This window comes from Anolis carolinensis, chromosome 3 (genome assembly GCF_035594765.1).
Source record: "Anolis carolinensis isolate JA03-04 chromosome 3, rAnoCar3.1.pri, whole genome shotgun sequence".
In the NCBI taxonomy this organism is placed as follows: Eukaryota; Metazoa; Chordata; class Lepidosauria; order Squamata; family Dactyloidae; genus Anolis; species Anolis carolinensis.
This window is the reverse complement of record NC_085843.1, coordinates 114,563,036-114,581,418: the sequence shown is the minus strand read 5'-3', so window position 1 is coordinate 114,581,418 and position 18,383 is coordinate 114,563,036. Positions and strand designations below refer to the sequence as shown.

The window sequence follows — 18,383 nt, the reverse complement described above, 5'->3', positions numbered from 1 at the left end:
TTTAAAATATGAATACAAAGAAATGAAGCAGAAAGGAAAGAGGGAGAGAAATAAAGGGGAAAGAGAAGAAAAGATATGCTGGATATTTAGAAGGGCTAGACATAGCAACTGACTATTTTCAAAACTGCATAGCTAAAACAGAAGGATCCTCTGTAAGAAAGATTTCAGCTGACTTAAATGTACCTGAAATAATCACACTCACTTATCTAAAACCATCTTTAAACAAGGAAAAGGCAAACTATTTAATGCTGGTGTATGCATATACTTTATAGGTCTACCATGAATGCATGTCACCCTTGCATAAACAAGGCAGTTTCTGTCTGGTGACTGGAAAAAACTAGATCACTAAATGTGGTCATCAAGTTTCTTTAACCTACTACTAAGACTTACAACAGTTTCAATGTGCTTCCAGCCATTCTAGTTTGGAACAAAAAATAAAATAAAAACTTTAAAACAACAAGAGTTAAAAGTATGTACAGGCAAAAATCTAACTTTTCCAAAGCAAAAGGATCTCTGGGTGATCTGTTCTCATTAATGTTTAAGTAAAAACCAGTTAAGAGAAATTCAGAAGTTTGATATGAAGCTGCTCCAAAAACACATCTGAAGCTGCTCGGTGTTGTGTATTTTCCCCTTCATTTCCCCCTTTTTAAAAAAATCATGAGTTGAAACCAACTTTAATAAAAGTGCCCATTGAAATGAATGTGCTATTAATAAGGGCTAATGGTGTCAATAATCCAATCAAATTATTATTAAGCTTGGTATGGGTTCTCTTTATCTGCTTGGACAAATGCAGGAGGATTCCAGGCCATCCCCATACAGGCCACATAGATGTTCTTTGTAACATCACATCACTTCTGCCTCTGGGAAATACCCTTGTTGTTGCCATTGTAAAGGATTGGAAGTAGGAGTCAGAACAGGTGGATATCATCAAAGTATATCTGTATGACAATTTGAGGATTATTTGTATTTGGCTTTTGACAGGAGAACCTGACTTTTGAAAAAATGAATTGTCCAGAGACTTCAGGGATTTCTAGGGAACTTCCAGGGGACCAAGAATGACTCCAGTAGGACAATACGTGGCTGATGGGATACAATTTTCCCACCTCTCTTATATACCAATAAAATACCTACCGTGTTTCCCCGAAAATAAGACAGTGTCTTATATTAATTTTTGCTCCCAAAGATGTGCTAGGTCTTATTTTCAGGGGGTCTTATTTTTCTATGAAGAAGAATTCACATTTATTGTTGAACAAAAAATGAACATTTATTATATACTGTACAGTAGTTGTCATCACAAACCAACATAACCAGACAAACTCTGAATCCTATCAATAATTTCTTGTTACCACCATTATTTCCATGTTCAACTGGTATGTACATTTACCAATCCTGAATGCTCTGGTGTTCTGTTTGGCAGGCGTTGGGTATGCTTCCAAACAAAAACTTTGCTAGGTCTTACTTTCGGGGGAGGCCTTATATTTAGCAATTCAGCAAAACTTCTACTAGGTCTTATTTTTCGGGGATGTCTTATTTTTGGGGAAACAGGGTAAGCATAACTGTAACCACCAAACAGATCTATATCAGAAGAGCACCTCTGTTAAATGATAAGGCAATATATTAGGAATGACATATGCAGAGGTAATTTGTTGCCTTCAAATCATTTCTAACTTAAGACTCAAAGGCAAAATCATCAGGAGGATTTCCTGCCAAGATTTGTCCACAAGGGGTTTACCATGGCCTTCCTCTGAGACTCGCCCAAGGCCATGGGGCATGTCTCCATAGCCAAGCAGGGATTTGTGCACTGGGCTCTCAGAGTACTAGTCCAGCAGTTAAATGAGTGTACCACACTGGCTTTCAATTTCTAGGTTAATGAACTTTTAGTACAGCACCCTATCTGTTAACTTAGTTCCGATTATAGCATGCTTTATATGCAGCTTATCAGCAAAGGACATTCTTGCAGGCTCTGGGTAGGAGGTTGGACTTTATTCCAATCTTCTTTATTCTTTATTCTGCTTGCTAATTAATAACTGGCTAATTGTTATCAATTGTTGGTTCTAGGATTGTAGCTTAATATAGGGGTACTCTGAACTACATGTAAGAAATGACAGTTGGCTACTGGAATTTACCAGAACAAAATGTTATAGCAGTACTGAGGTTAACAGCAGTTAAAGTTAACCTATGTCCCAGCAAAACCTGTCTTTCAAACTGGCTGTGTTAGCATTTCCAGAATAACTGCCTTGCATTTCATATAATTACAATACGTCACTTAAGAAAGCAAGTTTTCAATGAGGGTCTTCACTAGCTGGATGCAATAAACAGTTATCTCAGCAAATGACCATGTATCATAAAACAGCAATCACCCTGTTAGTGCCTTGTGAACTCATGTTTGTAGTCATATGTCTTAGAAGGCCAGTTGTAGTCCTCTGTTACAAGCACAATAAAGAATCTCCAGGCACCTTAAAGACTAACAGATTTATGGTAGCATAAGCTTCCATGAACGTTGTCCATATAATTCAAATTAGAAACAGGAGGAAACTGAAAAGTATTCAGATACTATTAATAGAATCTGAAAGATGAGATGGGACTTTTCAGAATGGTGTCAAACAGATCAATGTGTTGTTTTATTTAGATTCTTATCTAAGAAAGAGGCACATCTAACGTTATTTAAATTAATATATTTTCCAATTGTTCATTTAATGTATGATCAGAAAATCTTCCAGAGCAGATTTTTGCTCCATGTAGAGATATCAGAAGAGAAGAGTTGCATTGCTACTGGAGTGACAGATAAATATAGATAAAGAAGATTATCACACTACATTCTTAAAGCACTACTATTCCATTTCCATTCCTACAGCTGCCTCTCATGGAATTATGGGGTTTCTAGTTTAGTGATGCCCAGGATCTCTCTGGCTGAGAGTTTTAAAGGGTCCTCCCTAAACTGCAAATCCCAGGATTCCATAGAAGACACCCATGACATTTACAGTGGGATAACAGCACTTTAACAGTGTAGTGATAAGCTCAAAATCCAAACCGAGTTCCAGCAATTCAAAGTGAGACTATGGGCCCTTCCACACAGCCCTATATCCCAGAATATGAAGGCAGAAAATCCCACATTATCTGAGTGTGGACTAAGATAACCCAGTTCAAAGCAGATATTGTGGGATTTTCTGCCTGGATATTCTGGGATATATGGCCCTATGGGCCCTTCTACATTGCTATATAAGCCCCCACCCACAAAAAAAATTCTCAGGATGGTCCACGAGAAGGTCTTACTGGTATTATTTAAACTGTTATGTTTATTCATATCATGATCTGATCACCATGCTCAATATATCCCATATGCACAGGGGTATTGGGATAACAATAGAAAAGGTTTGCTAGGGTAGATCCTCTCTCACTCGGACTCAGACACACACCCCCAATCAAAATCCTGGCTACAGGCCTGATCCAGATTATCTGTTTTGAACTGGATTATTTGAGTCTACACTGCCATATCATCCAGTTCAAAGCAGATAATCCGAATTTTATATGCCAGTGTAGAAGGGGTCGGTTAAAATTGTGTGTATGTTTCTGAGTATCATGAAAGCAACAATAAAATAGGGATCATTTAGTCCTGGGGCTCAACTATGAGAGTCTTGACTGATGGTCAAAATTTTATCATTTCAGGCTAGTTTTAAGAAGGTTGAGCCTATGTACATGGGTCTATGATCGAAGTAAATCTAATTCTACTTACCCTACACACCAAGAATACTGAATGAGTTATTGTCTTTTGAACATTCATAACTCACAACTAAATCCTGGTGATCTTAAAGTAAAAACTGAGATTAAAGATCCTAATGCATTCTTAGTATTATTAGCACTGTATATGTTTTAATGGATACTTACGCCATAATGCCTGAAAGGTGAAACATTTCAGCTGTTATATATGCCAAGTAACTGTATAAGAAGACAAAGAGTGGCTCAATCACTCGGATTTTGTGAGTATAACGAGTAGTAAATGCAGCAACAAATCCCAGTATGATTCCAATCAAGACTCCACCAATGCCAACTACAAAAAAATTAGCAATTCCAGCAAATACGTCAATGGCTTCAATTGTACGCATCTGGCAAAAAGACTTGAATAGATTGTACAGGACCTATGAGGGGGAAAGATTGACCTTTTAGAATCCTGTTAAGATCAAATCAGCACAACATTAACCCCAAATGTAAAACTGCATAATTTAGATGTAACATAACTTCAGACAACAGAAAAAGTTTTGAAATAAATTCTGCACATTTTCAAAACAGGAAATATGTGATCCTGAAATACAAACTAGTCAAATCAAGTTATTTTAACATGTGATAGTATTTGGAATAAATGTACTTGCTTATGTCAGGATCACATTCACAGCATTTCACTAGGAGCGCATGTATATCAAAGCTCATTTCTAATGCCTTTCTACAAGGATGTAAAATATCTGAAATGTTTCCATATAGCATGTTCATATGTTCTTCCCATAGGCCATGTTTTTTTTCTAATTACTTGTTTCTTTTTTGGTTAGCTCATTTTTCAGTTGTTTAAACATATAGGCCTGAAACCTCTAAGATATTTGTACTTTTTCCCTCAACTAGTTATTATCAATGTGTTTTTGCATGATTCATATCCACAGGTGATCATTGCATAATGTCTACATTCTATATTTTAATCTTTGGGTTGTTTGTATGGTTGTATACTGCAAGTTGCTTCTGGTGTAAGAGAATCACCAATCTACAAAGACATTGCCCAGGGGATGCCTGGATGTGTTATTTTCCTGCGGAGAGGCTTCTCTCTTGGTTATTTATACATTATAGCTGTATTCTCAATTTGATTCTGACACAATAAATAAAAAATCTTTGGCTTATGAGCAATAATTCACACTGTCTGTATTTTCTCTACTGTTTCATTTGCTAAGAAAAATCATTCTATCTGCATGATTCTATCTGAATGACAATTTCTCCACATTATTTGCAGCATTACAGCAAATCAAAAATGTAAATGAATGTATACTGACCCAAAAAGGCAAATTTGCATATGAAATTATTCTTAACACAGTTGTGAAGATCTGTCACATGCCAGCCCAAACTCTTACAATTCGCAACTATATGGTGAAAATGGTTAGAACCATACAAGAGCTGTTAAAATTTGGTCTGGTTTGTATGAACAAGCTAGGATAATTAGTTTGGTCTAAGAAAATAGTTTGTCCTGGTAGAGACATAAAACCAAATTCTGTAGGGTTGGCTGAAAACTGATTTTATTGATGATGCTCTAGAGAAGAGTTAATAAATTTCCACATACTTTTTAAAACATTCAAAGGAGACACCACAAAATAAAATTTGAATTAGCAACAGTAGTAGCAACAGACACTATTGCATCAAAGGATGCATTGATTTCCTTAAGCAGAAGATTTGATAATAACAATTAAACCACAAATTTTGCACTTATTACTCTCAAGATGAAGATATTTTTCATAATTAACCAATGTATTAAATCTCCATAAGTTGTATGGTTTAAAAATTCCTAATAAAATATCTCTCCTGCCTCCTCCATAACAAAAAAGTAACAAATTGCTTACTTGAATCTTCAGTTCTCTGTCAGTACTGTACATATGTGCCTACTTGCAATACAATGTACAGTGCTAGGAGACAGTGATATCTTACAACCTTATCATAAAGGCCAGGCGAAGCAACCCTCTTTGGCTGGCTTCTGGAGGAAAGAGGAAGCCGTGGGCGAATCTGTCGCCCCATGCACAACTCCCTCTTATGACACTTTCTCCATCATATGGAGAAAGCTTCACCCTCTCTGGGAGGCTCTATGCTGTCTCCATTGAAACCAGCGCAACATGGGGTGCCTCCAGGTTAGCAGAGGTTGGGAGTGGAGCCACAGGCAACATTGTATGATGGCTGCAGTGGGGTTCCATCTCTGAAGCTGGCTCTAAGTGTCCTAGGATGCTTATTTGGAGCTGTGTGATGAGGTGGTTAATTACAATGCAGGTTGCAAACTATGCTCTGACTATTAGAAACCTAAGGGTCAAACAGGGTAAATAAAACTGGAAAGAGCACAGAACTCTTTCATTTTCAAGCTTATGCCTATGTTTTAATTTTGAAGAGGATGTTAAAAGAGAAACGAAAGTTTTATTGCAAATTTTTATTGTAGTAGATTTAGGTTTTTTCATGTATGGCCACTGTGTGATAATTATAAATGTCACATTGAGCTGATTTGTATTTTATATGTACTTTGCGTTTTTACATATTTAATAGTTATGACTCATGGTGAAAAAATAATAAAGTTACAAGTTATAGTTACAGTGTACTTAAACAGACCTATCTGAGGAGAAATTGCCAAACTGAAAGAGAAGGAATAACACTAAAATTCCTTGACATGGGATTTATATCTATTGCACAGGAGAGAACCTGAACTTTCTGGAACATGTTCCGATCTCACATTAAAGCTGCTTGCTCACTTCCTTGTTCCATTCCCCGGACATTCCTTCCTCCTATCAAATAACTGCCATTAAACTTGGGCATTAGCCCAGTTTATTTTCAACAAAATGAAGCAGCCACTGAGCCGTATCATTTCACATTACAAATGCAGAATCTCATGTTTGAATGATCCCATTTAAAACAAAACAAACTCAAAATCCTACTTATAGAAGAATGGCTTACTACTATGGTTGACATTTAATTTGACATTTATGAGTATTTATGAGATAACAAGCTGGACTTATGATCATGTAACTTTAGGGGTTCCTGTTTAAGACTGTTAAATGACCAAAACTTACTACTTCTTAAATCAAATGCTGTATGAGATGTTAAAGATTGCAGTACTGGATTTGCAGCACACTTTGCAGCAAGTAGCTCTGAAATGACCCCGGGAGGTCTCTCTCCAGCTGCATATATCACTGTCCCCCACAACAGGAAACATTCATCATTTCTCAATTCCCAAGTCTTAGAAACACTTCAGCTGAGATGCTGGACTACTTACAAGGTAGGTTTTGGTCAGTTTGCATCTGCAAAGATAGCTACAATGATGGAACTCAATTATCAGGAGGCAGACTGTTGTCTGGTATGTACTTTAGAGACTCTGGCCCCTTCCACACAGCTGAATAAATTCCCACATTTTCTGCTTTAAACTGGAATATATGGCAGTGTGGACTCATATAACCAAGTTCAAGGCAGATATTGTGGGATTTTCTGCCTTGATGTTCTGGGTTTTATGGCTGTGTAGAAGGGTCCTCTGTATCACTAGTCCCAGATCAACTTCACTACTTCCAGTTTGTTCCTATGTGCAAGTTGGTCAAGACACTGAATCTAACATACAAAGGCTTGAACAATTTTGCTCCAAGACACCTTCTATTTCTATACTTTTGAGCCTACCTGATATCTGACATCTTCATTAAGAGTCCCATTGCAAGTGCCACCATCAAAAAAGTAAATGAAGGGGTGAGCACAAAGGATAAGGTTTTATTTGCATTGGCACATTTGTCAAACTGTCTCCTACATGAGGTCATGATAATTCTATTGCTACATTTTCCAGGGAATAAAAAATTTATCAGGTTGCTTTTAAAACTGTTTTTGATCCTTTTAAATATTAAATGTCATTATCTTTTATTGGTATGTGATTGTGATTTTACTGCCTATGGCTTTGAAATCATTGGAGACGCAATTTAAAAGTATATCTATATAACACACACATATTTTTTTCTGCTACTGAGCATCACAGAACATATGATAATTTGGAGAAAACAGCAAGCAGGATTAGATGGACCTTTGGTCTGCTCTAGCAAAGCTCGTCTTATATTCTTAATATAGTAAGAGCACATTTTATAAATATTTCATAAGCCTCCAAAGCATGACTGGTAACATCTGCTAGTATATTATTAAATTAAATATATTATAGAATGAGCATACTATAAGATTTTTAGATCTTTTCGTTTTTAAAAAATGTAACAGAACATTACAATTGAGGAAAACTCATGTTACCATGAACACAAACACTCCTTAAGCATTGACTCTTATTAAGTTTTAATGATCTGAAAACTTATAAGGCAAGTATGTGGAATCATATGGTCCTCTACATGTTGTACACTTACACTGACATATAATGCAGTGTAGGAATCACATTAGCCTGTTGTGTCCATATTATGAACACAGGTTAATGCAATTAAATCCTGAGTAAGCCTCTTAATGCATCTAGATTCCAAGTTTTAAAAAACCACCAAGAAGGTCCTGGATTCTATGACAAGATTCAGAACTTTCCTAATGTTGGAGGCATGGAGACTTCCCCTAAGTCTTTGGAGTAAATGAAGACACAGTGATTTACTACTACAGTTGGCCATGAAGACAATCACTCCTTAAGCATTGGCTCTTCACTACTGTAAGGTTTACTGATCTGAAAACTTATAAGGCAAGTCTGGGGAATCATGTGGTCTTCCCGATGTTGTTAGACTCAGGTGCTCCATCCACACATTTGCTGGTTTAACGCTGGTTTAACTTTTGTGGATTTGATTCTTTGTGAATTTAATATGTTCTTCCTAGGAATCTCTAGTTCTTCCAGGGCAACTCTATGTTCAAATGTTTTCATTGGTGCCAACACAGGAGAGGGTTTGCTTCCCATTTCTATGAATTTCATTCCAGTGATGGTCAGAAACACAAACCAGCAATTCACTAAAGACAAAAATATATACCTACACACTATGTATCTATTTTGGGCTTCATTTTTTTTTCTTTTTAAGGAGCCAGTCTGATTGGATATCATTTGAGGGTCTTTTACTGAGAAACCATGACTTTATTATTACAACAGTTTGAGTACACGCAAAATAAGTATTGTGCATTTAAGAAAAAATATATTTTGTTTTGGGAATGGAATTTATTGCACTGTTTATACAATAATTATTATAACAGGTATAGGAGAAAGTGATGGATGAAAAAATGATTTTTCAAAAGAAAACTAAGTGAAGGGCAAAGTCTAATAACGTTCCTTGTGTGATAATTGTCACTTATGGAAACTGATTGCTCAGGTAAATGAAGTCTGTCATCTTTTAAAACAAATCCAGTTAATGATTAACTATTCCCCATCTAAGGGATGCAGGATCAGTTACATAAAGGAATAGCCTCAAAGTGCTTATAATCAGGTAAGTGTCCAGAATGAGACACTGTTGCATGAAATATCTGAATGCAATATTCATTTGCTCTCCGGACTCTGTGTACTTATCCCAAAGTCAGATAATGCCAAGAAGCACTCTCCCACATCTTGATATTTCTGCTTTCTGTGGTGGCTGCTCCCAAAAGAAGCCAAGCTGCCTCCCCCCCTTTCTCTTTCTGCTGGCAGGAGAAGATGCTTTCATGTGAAGAGCCATTTGATGATAGCAGATACAGCTTTTAATGTGGAGATGAAGTGATCTTTTTTATTTTAGCATGTTTTAAATATCTTTTAATGGTTTTAATATGTGTTTTTCAGTCTTAGTTTAATTGTATTTTAACTTTAATATTAAGAGTGATTTAATTACATTGTGTTTTTAAGATGTTGCATACCACTATGGGTCCCATATTACGAGAAAGGCAGGATGTAATGAAATAAAATAAAATAAATACATAAAATGCATAAGGCTTAAGAAAATCCAATAATGAAACCATTACCATATATTGCAAATATTTATCCTTTAATTAAATTATGTTAGGATAGGCATTGTTCTTAAACACAATAATATTTCTGCTCTATAACTTTTATTGCTGAAAGAAAAATGACAAGTTAGAAGTAATGGGTTAAACCCAACTAAAACAGAACTACTGAATCAATGATCCAATAGTAAGTCAACTCAATTTAATTTAATTAGGTCCACCCTAGTTAGAACTAACAATAGAATTCAGACTACAAGAGTTTAAGTGATAAACACACACACACACACACACACACACACACATATATATTAAAAGCAACTTACCACGGTTACAGCATCATTCAAGAGTGACTCCCCAAAAACTAGAATGTACAGTTGCTCATTGACATGAATGTTTTCAAAAACAGCCAACACCGCTACAGGATCAACAGCTGAAATCAAGCTGCCAAAAAGGAGGCTCTGCAGCAGGGTGATGTCAGTCAGGCCAAAGGCATCAACCTGGCAAATGGCAAATAGTGAAATGCCAATTCCAAAGGAATTCCAGAGAGTTCCCACAACTGCATACCAGAAAATAGTACCAAAGTTCTCAAAGAAGAGGCGTGTTGGCATAAAATAGCCAGCATCAAGGACAATTGGAGGAAGAAGATACAAGAAGAAGACATCACTTTTCATCACAGGGGGAGACGTTTCTTGTACTCCAAACATAATCCCTCCTAGAATCAATCCAACCAGAATAAGGAGGCAACTCTCAGGCACTACATGGGGCAACTTGTGGTAGAGATGAAAACCTTCAAGAAAAAAAACCAGAAAGGAAGAGAGATGGTTAGCTTGTGCAGATATAAACTAATATTCTGATATTCTCTGTGAAATTATGTATTTATATATTTATCTTTTAACCCAAGTTTCCTACTACATTTCAAAGTTATTCAATACACCAATAGATAAATAATCACAGAATAGCCACAAGGGAAGAAAGAAAAATCCAGATACACACAAATATTAAGAAGCGAACAAGTTGATGCCAACTAAACAAAAACGGTTATCAAAAAAAATTTTTTTGATCTGTAAAATAAGTCAGAGGTGGGGAAATCATGGCTTTCTAGAGATCTGCAACTCCTACTGGTTCTAACCAGCATAGCCATTATTGGAAATAGTAGTCTGATATCCTGAAGGCCACAAAAATATTCTTGGCTCTTAATATAATCTATCTTTTCCCCATTGTGTAGGCAGTGTCATATGTTTTCATCATGAGATAATACTGGTATTATGACAGATGTATCTAGCTGCACTTCCTATGCCTATTTTGTTTATGTTGACTGATTGGTGTCCTCCAAATGAAAACATTTGGTTATCCAGGTGTTGTAGGATTGCAACTCCCAATAAGACTATCCAGGACAGCCATCAGCCCATGATATGGGGTAATGAGGTTACATTTATGAAACCTTTATATTTGTAGCCCCCTCCCAATAGCATGCTGGTCACCATGAAACCTTAGAAGCACTGGGCAATATTTAGAAATAGTGTCTGAGGGGCAAAGCAGAAAAAATAGCTGGCAAAATCAGGTTCTTCCTTCTGCTGGCAAGATCCTCTGCTAGATCTGAGCCATGCCAGCAAACTAAAAGATTTTTTTCACCTCACAAAATCTTTGTTATTTTCTGAAGTGATATTTGGGGATGCTTTTCACATGGGACTATTTGGACTACAGGTAGGAATATATGTCAAGGCCCGTGCCTCGAGTCTAGAATCTGAGAAAGAAAAGTCAACCAAAGCCAAGATTGTGATACTACTGGCTGAAGAAGATCAGATTTCTGCTACAGATTTCATAGCTAATGCTCAGGGTCTGAAAGAATCCAAGGCTGAATCCTTATGGATACCTTTCCTGAACATGATGCATCTAAAAGTGCTAGACTTTCCACACCATGCAGGATGAATGCCACCCAAAAGGAAACAAAGAGAAGAGAACTTCAGACTAGACATTGACGCTTTAGCAAGTGACTTTTTTTCAGTCACTGAGGCAAAACTTGTGTGGGCTGAATTGGATGAATGGGGTTTCTAATGTTTTGCCTGAAGTTGCACAACCAAAGTTTTCCATGTCACTGCAACCGTTGGATTGCCCTTCGGGTACTTGTTATAAACAGATATGAATGTCACTGGACTAGGGATTTCTACTTTTTGCCTTTCCTTTAAGGAAGGCATCGGCAAATTTCAGCCCTCCAGGTGTTCTAGATTTCAATTCCCACAATTCCTAACAGCCGGTAAACTGGCTGAGATTTTTGTGAATTAAAATTGATGACAGAATAAGACTGGGTTTTTTGCATATACTGTACATGCAGACTGATGACAGCCATCTGTTGGGACAAGAAAGAAAACGGAGTTTGGACTTTCCACTTCAGAAAACCATCACTGATCTATTTCTTTCCATTAATCTATCCAGTGATAAAACACTGTGATTTTTTATTGCTCTATCAACAATACACATTTCCTCTTTAACCATTATGTAGCTCTCAGGCCAGGTAATGGAAGGTAAAAACCACAAGGCCACCACAAGGAAGAAGTGTGGGTTGGAGACTAATGTCCATTTGACACAGATTCTCAAATGTTAAAATCCAAACTCATTTGAGAAGCCTATGAAAGCCATAATGCGGGTTAAAAAACTCAGAATCTTTGTCATTTCTTGTGTTCTAATCAAACCAAGGAAGGCTGATTCACAGACATTTTAGATTCATCAGGACTGCCTGTCTATCCGGATGTAAAACTTTCTGTATTTAATGGAGCACATCTGCAACTAGGCAGGAAAACAATGGCAACCCTGCTGTTTTGGGAAACTCAACCCTGCTGTTTTGAGTAAACATATCTGGGAATCCACTGCACAATGGGAAATGGATTATCTCTAATTTCAGTTTTGCTGGGTTGCAGACTCTCCATATTTGTATTTTACTGTGTTGAAATGGCTCATCCTGGATATTAAGTTACACTTCAAAAGATCCATTTCACATTTAACATGTAGTAAATCACTCAAAACATAGCTACCTAATACAAAAAGTGTTGCAATGTTCTGATGTACAGTACATCATAAAGTGGCACTTTTTACTACATTGAGTGACTTTTTTCAAAAGCCATAATTTTATGACAGCCTCCCTCTTTAGATGCCATGGGGAAAAATCATTGACATATTTTCTTATGTATGAATAGAAAGTTGGCAAATATAATTGTCTTGTGAACTCTCTTTTATTGCTTTTTCCTGTATTTTTATAGCTTACAGTGAATAGTATAATGCATACATTGAGTATATCACTCATTGGGTAGAGTATACTATTATACTGTACCATCATTACTGTAAACTGTAAAAATACAGATGAATAGATCTTAGTACAACATAGTACAAAATCTGTGGGTCAAGAGAATTGAAACTGGGAAGCAAGAGAGATGACTATGCAGTGGTAATAAACCCTTTCTGGTTGTGATTGAGACAGTCTCCCTCAACAGTTCTTGTGTAGAGAAAATCTGCTCATTTAAGGATACCTTTATGTTCAAGTTAATTATTATGTGAAAAATATGAAAACATATTGTTTTTCAATGGGTTTCAAAGCATTTCTTTATTAATAAAATTTCAAATCATGCAGGGAATACTAATGCTAATGCAGGGAATACTAATCAAAATTGATCATAACTTTGCCTAATTCAGTGGTTCTCAACCTGTGGGTCCCCAGGTGTTTTGGCCTACAATGCCCAGAAATCCCAGCCAGTTTACCAGCTGTTAGGATTTCTGGGAGGTGAAGGACAAAACATCTGGGGACCCACAGGTTGAGAACAACTGGCCTAATCTCTCTTCAAACCCATTAAACTGAAGAAGGAAATTTGAACAATTTAAGCACAGGTGAAGGAGCATTTCTTTTTGCCTATCCTGAGTTGTGGTTAACATGGCAAATATTCAAGTGCAAGTGCTGATAATGCCAGTCACTATTGCCACTGTCACCCTAGGATTGTCCAAAAATGCATACAGTTTTGATCCATATCAGCTTTTTTGATCCATATCAGCTGTTTTGATTAACAGAATTTCAAAACTCTGTGACACCACAAAGAAGGGTCCATATCTTGTAAATATTTTGTACCTTTGTGAGCATTAAACCCAGAAGATATACATAGACAGTATCATCTAGAAGGATTTGGTCCCTGTTTTGCACACATATACATATACAGTAGAGTCTCATTTATCCAACATAAACGGGCCGGCAGAATGTTGGATAAGCGAATATGTTGGATAATAAGGAGGGATTAAGGAAAAGCCTATTACACATCAAATTAGGTTATGATTTTACAAATTAAGCATCAAAACATCATGTTGAACAACAAATTTGACAGAAAAAGTAGTTCAATATGCAGTATTGCTAGGTAGTAATTACTGTATTTACGAATTTATCACCGAAATATCACGATGTATTGAAAACATTGACTACAAAAATGTGTTGGATAATCCAGAATGTTGGATAAGCGAGTGTTGGATAAGTGAGACTCTACTGTATAGCAACAGAAAACTAGAATAAGTATCACATATCTCATCAGATCATCCCATGGATTAAATCAGATTATGACCAAATAAGTGTTTTTTGATATCCAAAAGAGTGTAGTGGTTTGAGTGTTGAACCTCAACTTTAAGAAACCAGGATTCAAATCCCCTTTCAGACATCGACGCCCCTGGCAGATCTTGGACAAATCGCCTTCTCTCATCTTCAGAAGAAGGCAATGACAAACACCTTCTGAACAAATCTTGCTAAGAAAATCCCTAAGTTTTGTGTTAGGTTCACCATGATAGGGTTGCCAAGGACTTGAAGACATACAACAATAAGTGCTTTTCAGGGGAATGCCTATTATACATTAAACCAGGTGTAGTATTGTGCATGTTTAACTCCTATTTATTTCAGTGGAAGAATCAATTACATTCTCAACATTTTGATGTAACAAAGGAGTAATTATACTGAAACTGCGCTAATTTACAGGATGTCCTATAAAACTAGGTAAAAACAACTGGAAGAATGAAATTTTGAAATGAGCTTTTCCACTCACTGCACAAAATGCGAAGAGAGCCAACTTGGAGTAGTGGTTGGAGCATTGGACTATGACTCTGGAGACTAGAGTTCAAATCTCAGCTCGGCCGTAAGAACCCAGTGGGCAAGTTGTCCTCTTCTAACCTCAGATGAAGGTAAAGGCAAATCCCCTCTGAATAAATCTTGCCAAAGAAACCCCATGGCAGGTTTGCCTTAGGGCCACCATCACATAGTTTTCAAGGGATTAGAGTAGAGTAGAGGATCACCATAAGTCAGAAATGACTTGAAGGCACACAATAAAAACAGACTACTGATGTGGTAAAATCACATTTTTTTTCCTAATATACAGAGCCAGGCACCATATTTGCCCCCATTCTTTCTTTACTGGAAAGTCCTCACTGGACAACATCCAATAGCTCAAAAACCCACATTGGTCCAGGACCACCACTGAGTAACAAGCTCTAGTGATGCTACAGGAAGAAAGAGTAGAGACTGATGAGGCAAAAAAAAGGTGTTGTAACAAGCTTCTTTCACAGAGGCAAAGTGTGTGTGCACTATAGGACTAATGCAGTTTGACACCACTTTAACCGCCATGGCAAAATGCTATGGAATCATGGGATTTATAGTTTTACAAGGTCTCCAGCCTTTTCTGCCAAATGCTACTGGTGCTTCACCAAAACACACATCCTTTGATTCTAAAGCATTGAGCCATGGCCATTTAAAGTGGTGTCAAACTCCATTACAGTGCAGATGCATCCTTTGTTAACAGACGTATTTTTTTTAATGTTAAAACAAATTAAGTGTCTGAGGTACAACAAATATGCTTCCATGTTCTCCCCACCACAACTTCTCTTTTTACAGTTGAGTTTTGTTTCTGAAGTGGACAAAAGATTTTAAAAATAAATAAAAAATCCGCCTAAAAGGTATCAGATTGCACATCAGAAAGATATTATTATGCAGGAATCCTCCAACGCCCGATCATTATCTGGAGATGTTCCTCTGGTCACAAAAGCAAGAGATCGGTGCTTCTTCGATGCTCCCTTTGTGATAGGAATCATCCGCCCTGGTTGTTTTATGAGAAGCAAATTGACAGAGAAATCTTTATCAGCCAAACCGGAGAAAGGTCTAGATTTGAGCAGCCTGGGGTTTTCCTTCTTCTCTTCACTTCACTTTATTTCCTAATTAGTCGCTCTCCACCAGAGTGCTCCAAGCGACTTACAATTTAAAATATCATTCCATAATATAAAAACATTCAACATAAAAACATTCAACAGTGACTATTTGGCAAATTTGATCTGATTTACTTAAATGCACAACCAAACAGCCAAGTCTTCAGCACTTTAGCAAAAGGTCGCAACTCCGACATTGCTCTAACATATGGAGGCAATGAGTTCCACAGAATTGGAGCATAGGTCGAAAAAGCTCTACGCCTTCTGATTTGTCAGAGTTTCTGAAGGGCAGCTCCAGTAATCTGACCACTCCGAGTACTTGCCAAGAAAATGAGGATGTTCCAGGGCTTAGAATTAAAAACTGCTGCAGCCAAGAGGGGGAAGGAACCCTTGGCATTCCAGGTGTGATGGACTACAACACCCATAACACTATGTAACAAAATTTGAAAACAATTTTGTTCCTGTGTTGTTGAAGGCTTTCATGGCTGGAATCACTGGGTTGCTGTGAGTTTTCTGGACTGTATGGCCATGTTCCAGAAGCATTCTTTCCTGATGTTTCGCCCACATCTACAGCAGGCATCCTCAGAGGTTGTAAGGTCTGTTGGAAACTAGGCAAGTGGGTTTTATATATTTGTGGCAAGTCCAGGATGGGACAAAGAACTCTCGTCTGTTTGAGGCAAGTGTGAATGTTGCAATTGGTCACCTTGATTAGCATTGAAAAACCTTTCAGCATCACGGTCTTGCTACTTCCTGCCTAGTGGAATCCTTTGTTGGGAGGTGTTAGCTGGCCCTGATTGTCTGGAATTCCCCTGTTTTCAGAGTGTTGTTCTTTATTTACTGTCCTGATTTTAGAGGTTTTAAAATACTGGTAGCCAGATTTTGTTCATTTTAATGGTTTTCCTCCTTTCTGTTGAAATTGTCCACTTGCTTGTGGATTTCAATGGCTTCCCCTGTGATTCCCCCAGGCAGGAAGAAGCCAGACTCAGAAGCTGAAGGCCATTCAATGCTAACCAAGCTAGCCAGTTACACCATTCACACTTGCCTCAAGGAGACAAGAGTTCTTTCTCCCATCCCTGGAACTTCCACAGATATATAAACCCCACTTGCATAGTTTTTCAACAGACCTCGCCACCTCTGAGGATGCCTGCCCTAGATATGGGTAAAATGTCAGGAGAGAATGCTTCTGGAACATGGCCACACAGCCAGGAAAATTCACAGCAACCCAGTGATTTCCACCATGAAAGCCTGTTAAAATGAGATATTCAGTGATAAACTATTGCAGAGTGTGGTGCAGGTTATTTTTCATGTTTTTATGATTCAGGCGTGGGCAAACTTCGACCCTCCCGGTGTTTTGGACTTCAACTCCCACAATTCCTAACAGCCTACCGGCTGTTAGGAATTGTGGGAGTTGAAGTCCAAAACACCGGGAGGGCCGAAGTTTGCCCACGCCTGAATTAGGAAATGACATTTTATAACCCAGGAGGAGCCGAAGTGGTGTTACATAGTGCAATCCTTCGCCGTTGGCTGTGCTGGCTGGACCAGATGGAAGCCGATGCCCAAACCCTCTGGAGCGCCAGAGCCTCGCCTCTCCCTCCCTGCGCGCCGCTCACCTGCGCGCTTTCTGTCCCCGCCCCAAAACGACCCCTCGGCTCCCTTCTCCTCTCCTCTCCCCTCCTTACCGATCTTGGCCAAAGAGGCCAGCAGGATCCAGAGGGTGATCTCGAAGGGCACCTGGACGTGCGGGTAATCCAGGGTGAAGACCTGGAGCCGGGTCTCCTCGACGGGGGTGGCGCTGGGCGCCGGCGGGGTCTCGGCGGGGCCGGGGCTGGCGCCCATCCTGGCCTCGGGCGGCAGGCTGTTCCCCGAGAAGGCAGCCACGGCGCAGGGCTGCAGGAGAGCGGCCAGCAGGAGCGCCCAGGGACCCATCGCCCCCTCGCTGCCTCTCCCTCTCCTCCTGCTCAAAGCGCGGCCGGGCTCTGCTCCAGCATGGTTGGCCGGCGCCGGGGCTGCACTGCTTGCCGGCAGAGGGAGACAGGCGTCACTCGAGGGGGAGGAGGAGGGGGAGGGCAGGGCCCGGCACCTGCTGCGCCCCTCCTCCTCCTCCTCGACGCCCAACTGGGACTTCTCCTCCAGGTTCCCGCCTCTACCTCTCGCCTCAGGGTGCCCAAGCACGCCTTCCTCCAGCCAGAAAAATAAATAACTGGAGTTATTATTCTTCTAAAGCTGATTAATACGCAAGTCCCGCCCCGCTTCTCAGCCTCAGCCGGGACAGGTGCCGCCTCACGCGCCACAGGTCAGCACGAGGCAGGAGCGCAGAGGGGGAAAGCCGCCCGGCCCAGCACTCGCAGGTGGGACCTACGCGGCTATAGAAGGCAGCTTAGAGCTACTACTTGGGGACCCGGCAGTGCCCGGGTTATTAGGAGAAGTCGTTTGTTTTAAGATGTTAGGTAATATCACTGAAGTTTGGTCCAGATCCATCGTCTGCTGGGTTCAGTGCTATCTGGATAAGGGTGAACTACAACTTCCAGATTCCC

At 39.0% G+C, this 18,383-nt stretch overlaps 1 protein-coding gene across 1 annotated transcript in view; it reads right to left on the bottom strand.

Moving 5' to 3' along the window:
- LOC100552210 (sodium/hydrogen exchanger 2) overlaps nucleotides 1-17,941 on the bottom strand; it is a 40,778-nt gene extending 22,837 nt beyond the window's left edge. The window contains exons 1-3 of the mRNA XM_008116137.3: nucleotides 17,529-17,941; nucleotides 9,960-10,423; nucleotides 3,886-4,136 (exon numbers count right to left, since the gene is read on the bottom strand). Of these exons, the coding sequence (XP_008114344.2) occupies nucleotides 3,886-4,136; nucleotides 9,960-10,423; nucleotides 17,529-17,775 (962 nt within the window). The 5' untranslated portion in view covers nucleotides 17,776-17,941. The remainder of the gene's footprint in view (nucleotides 1-3,885; nucleotides 4,137-9,959; nucleotides 10,424-17,528) is intronic.
- Nucleotides 17,942-18,383: the final 442 nt, after the last annotated feature.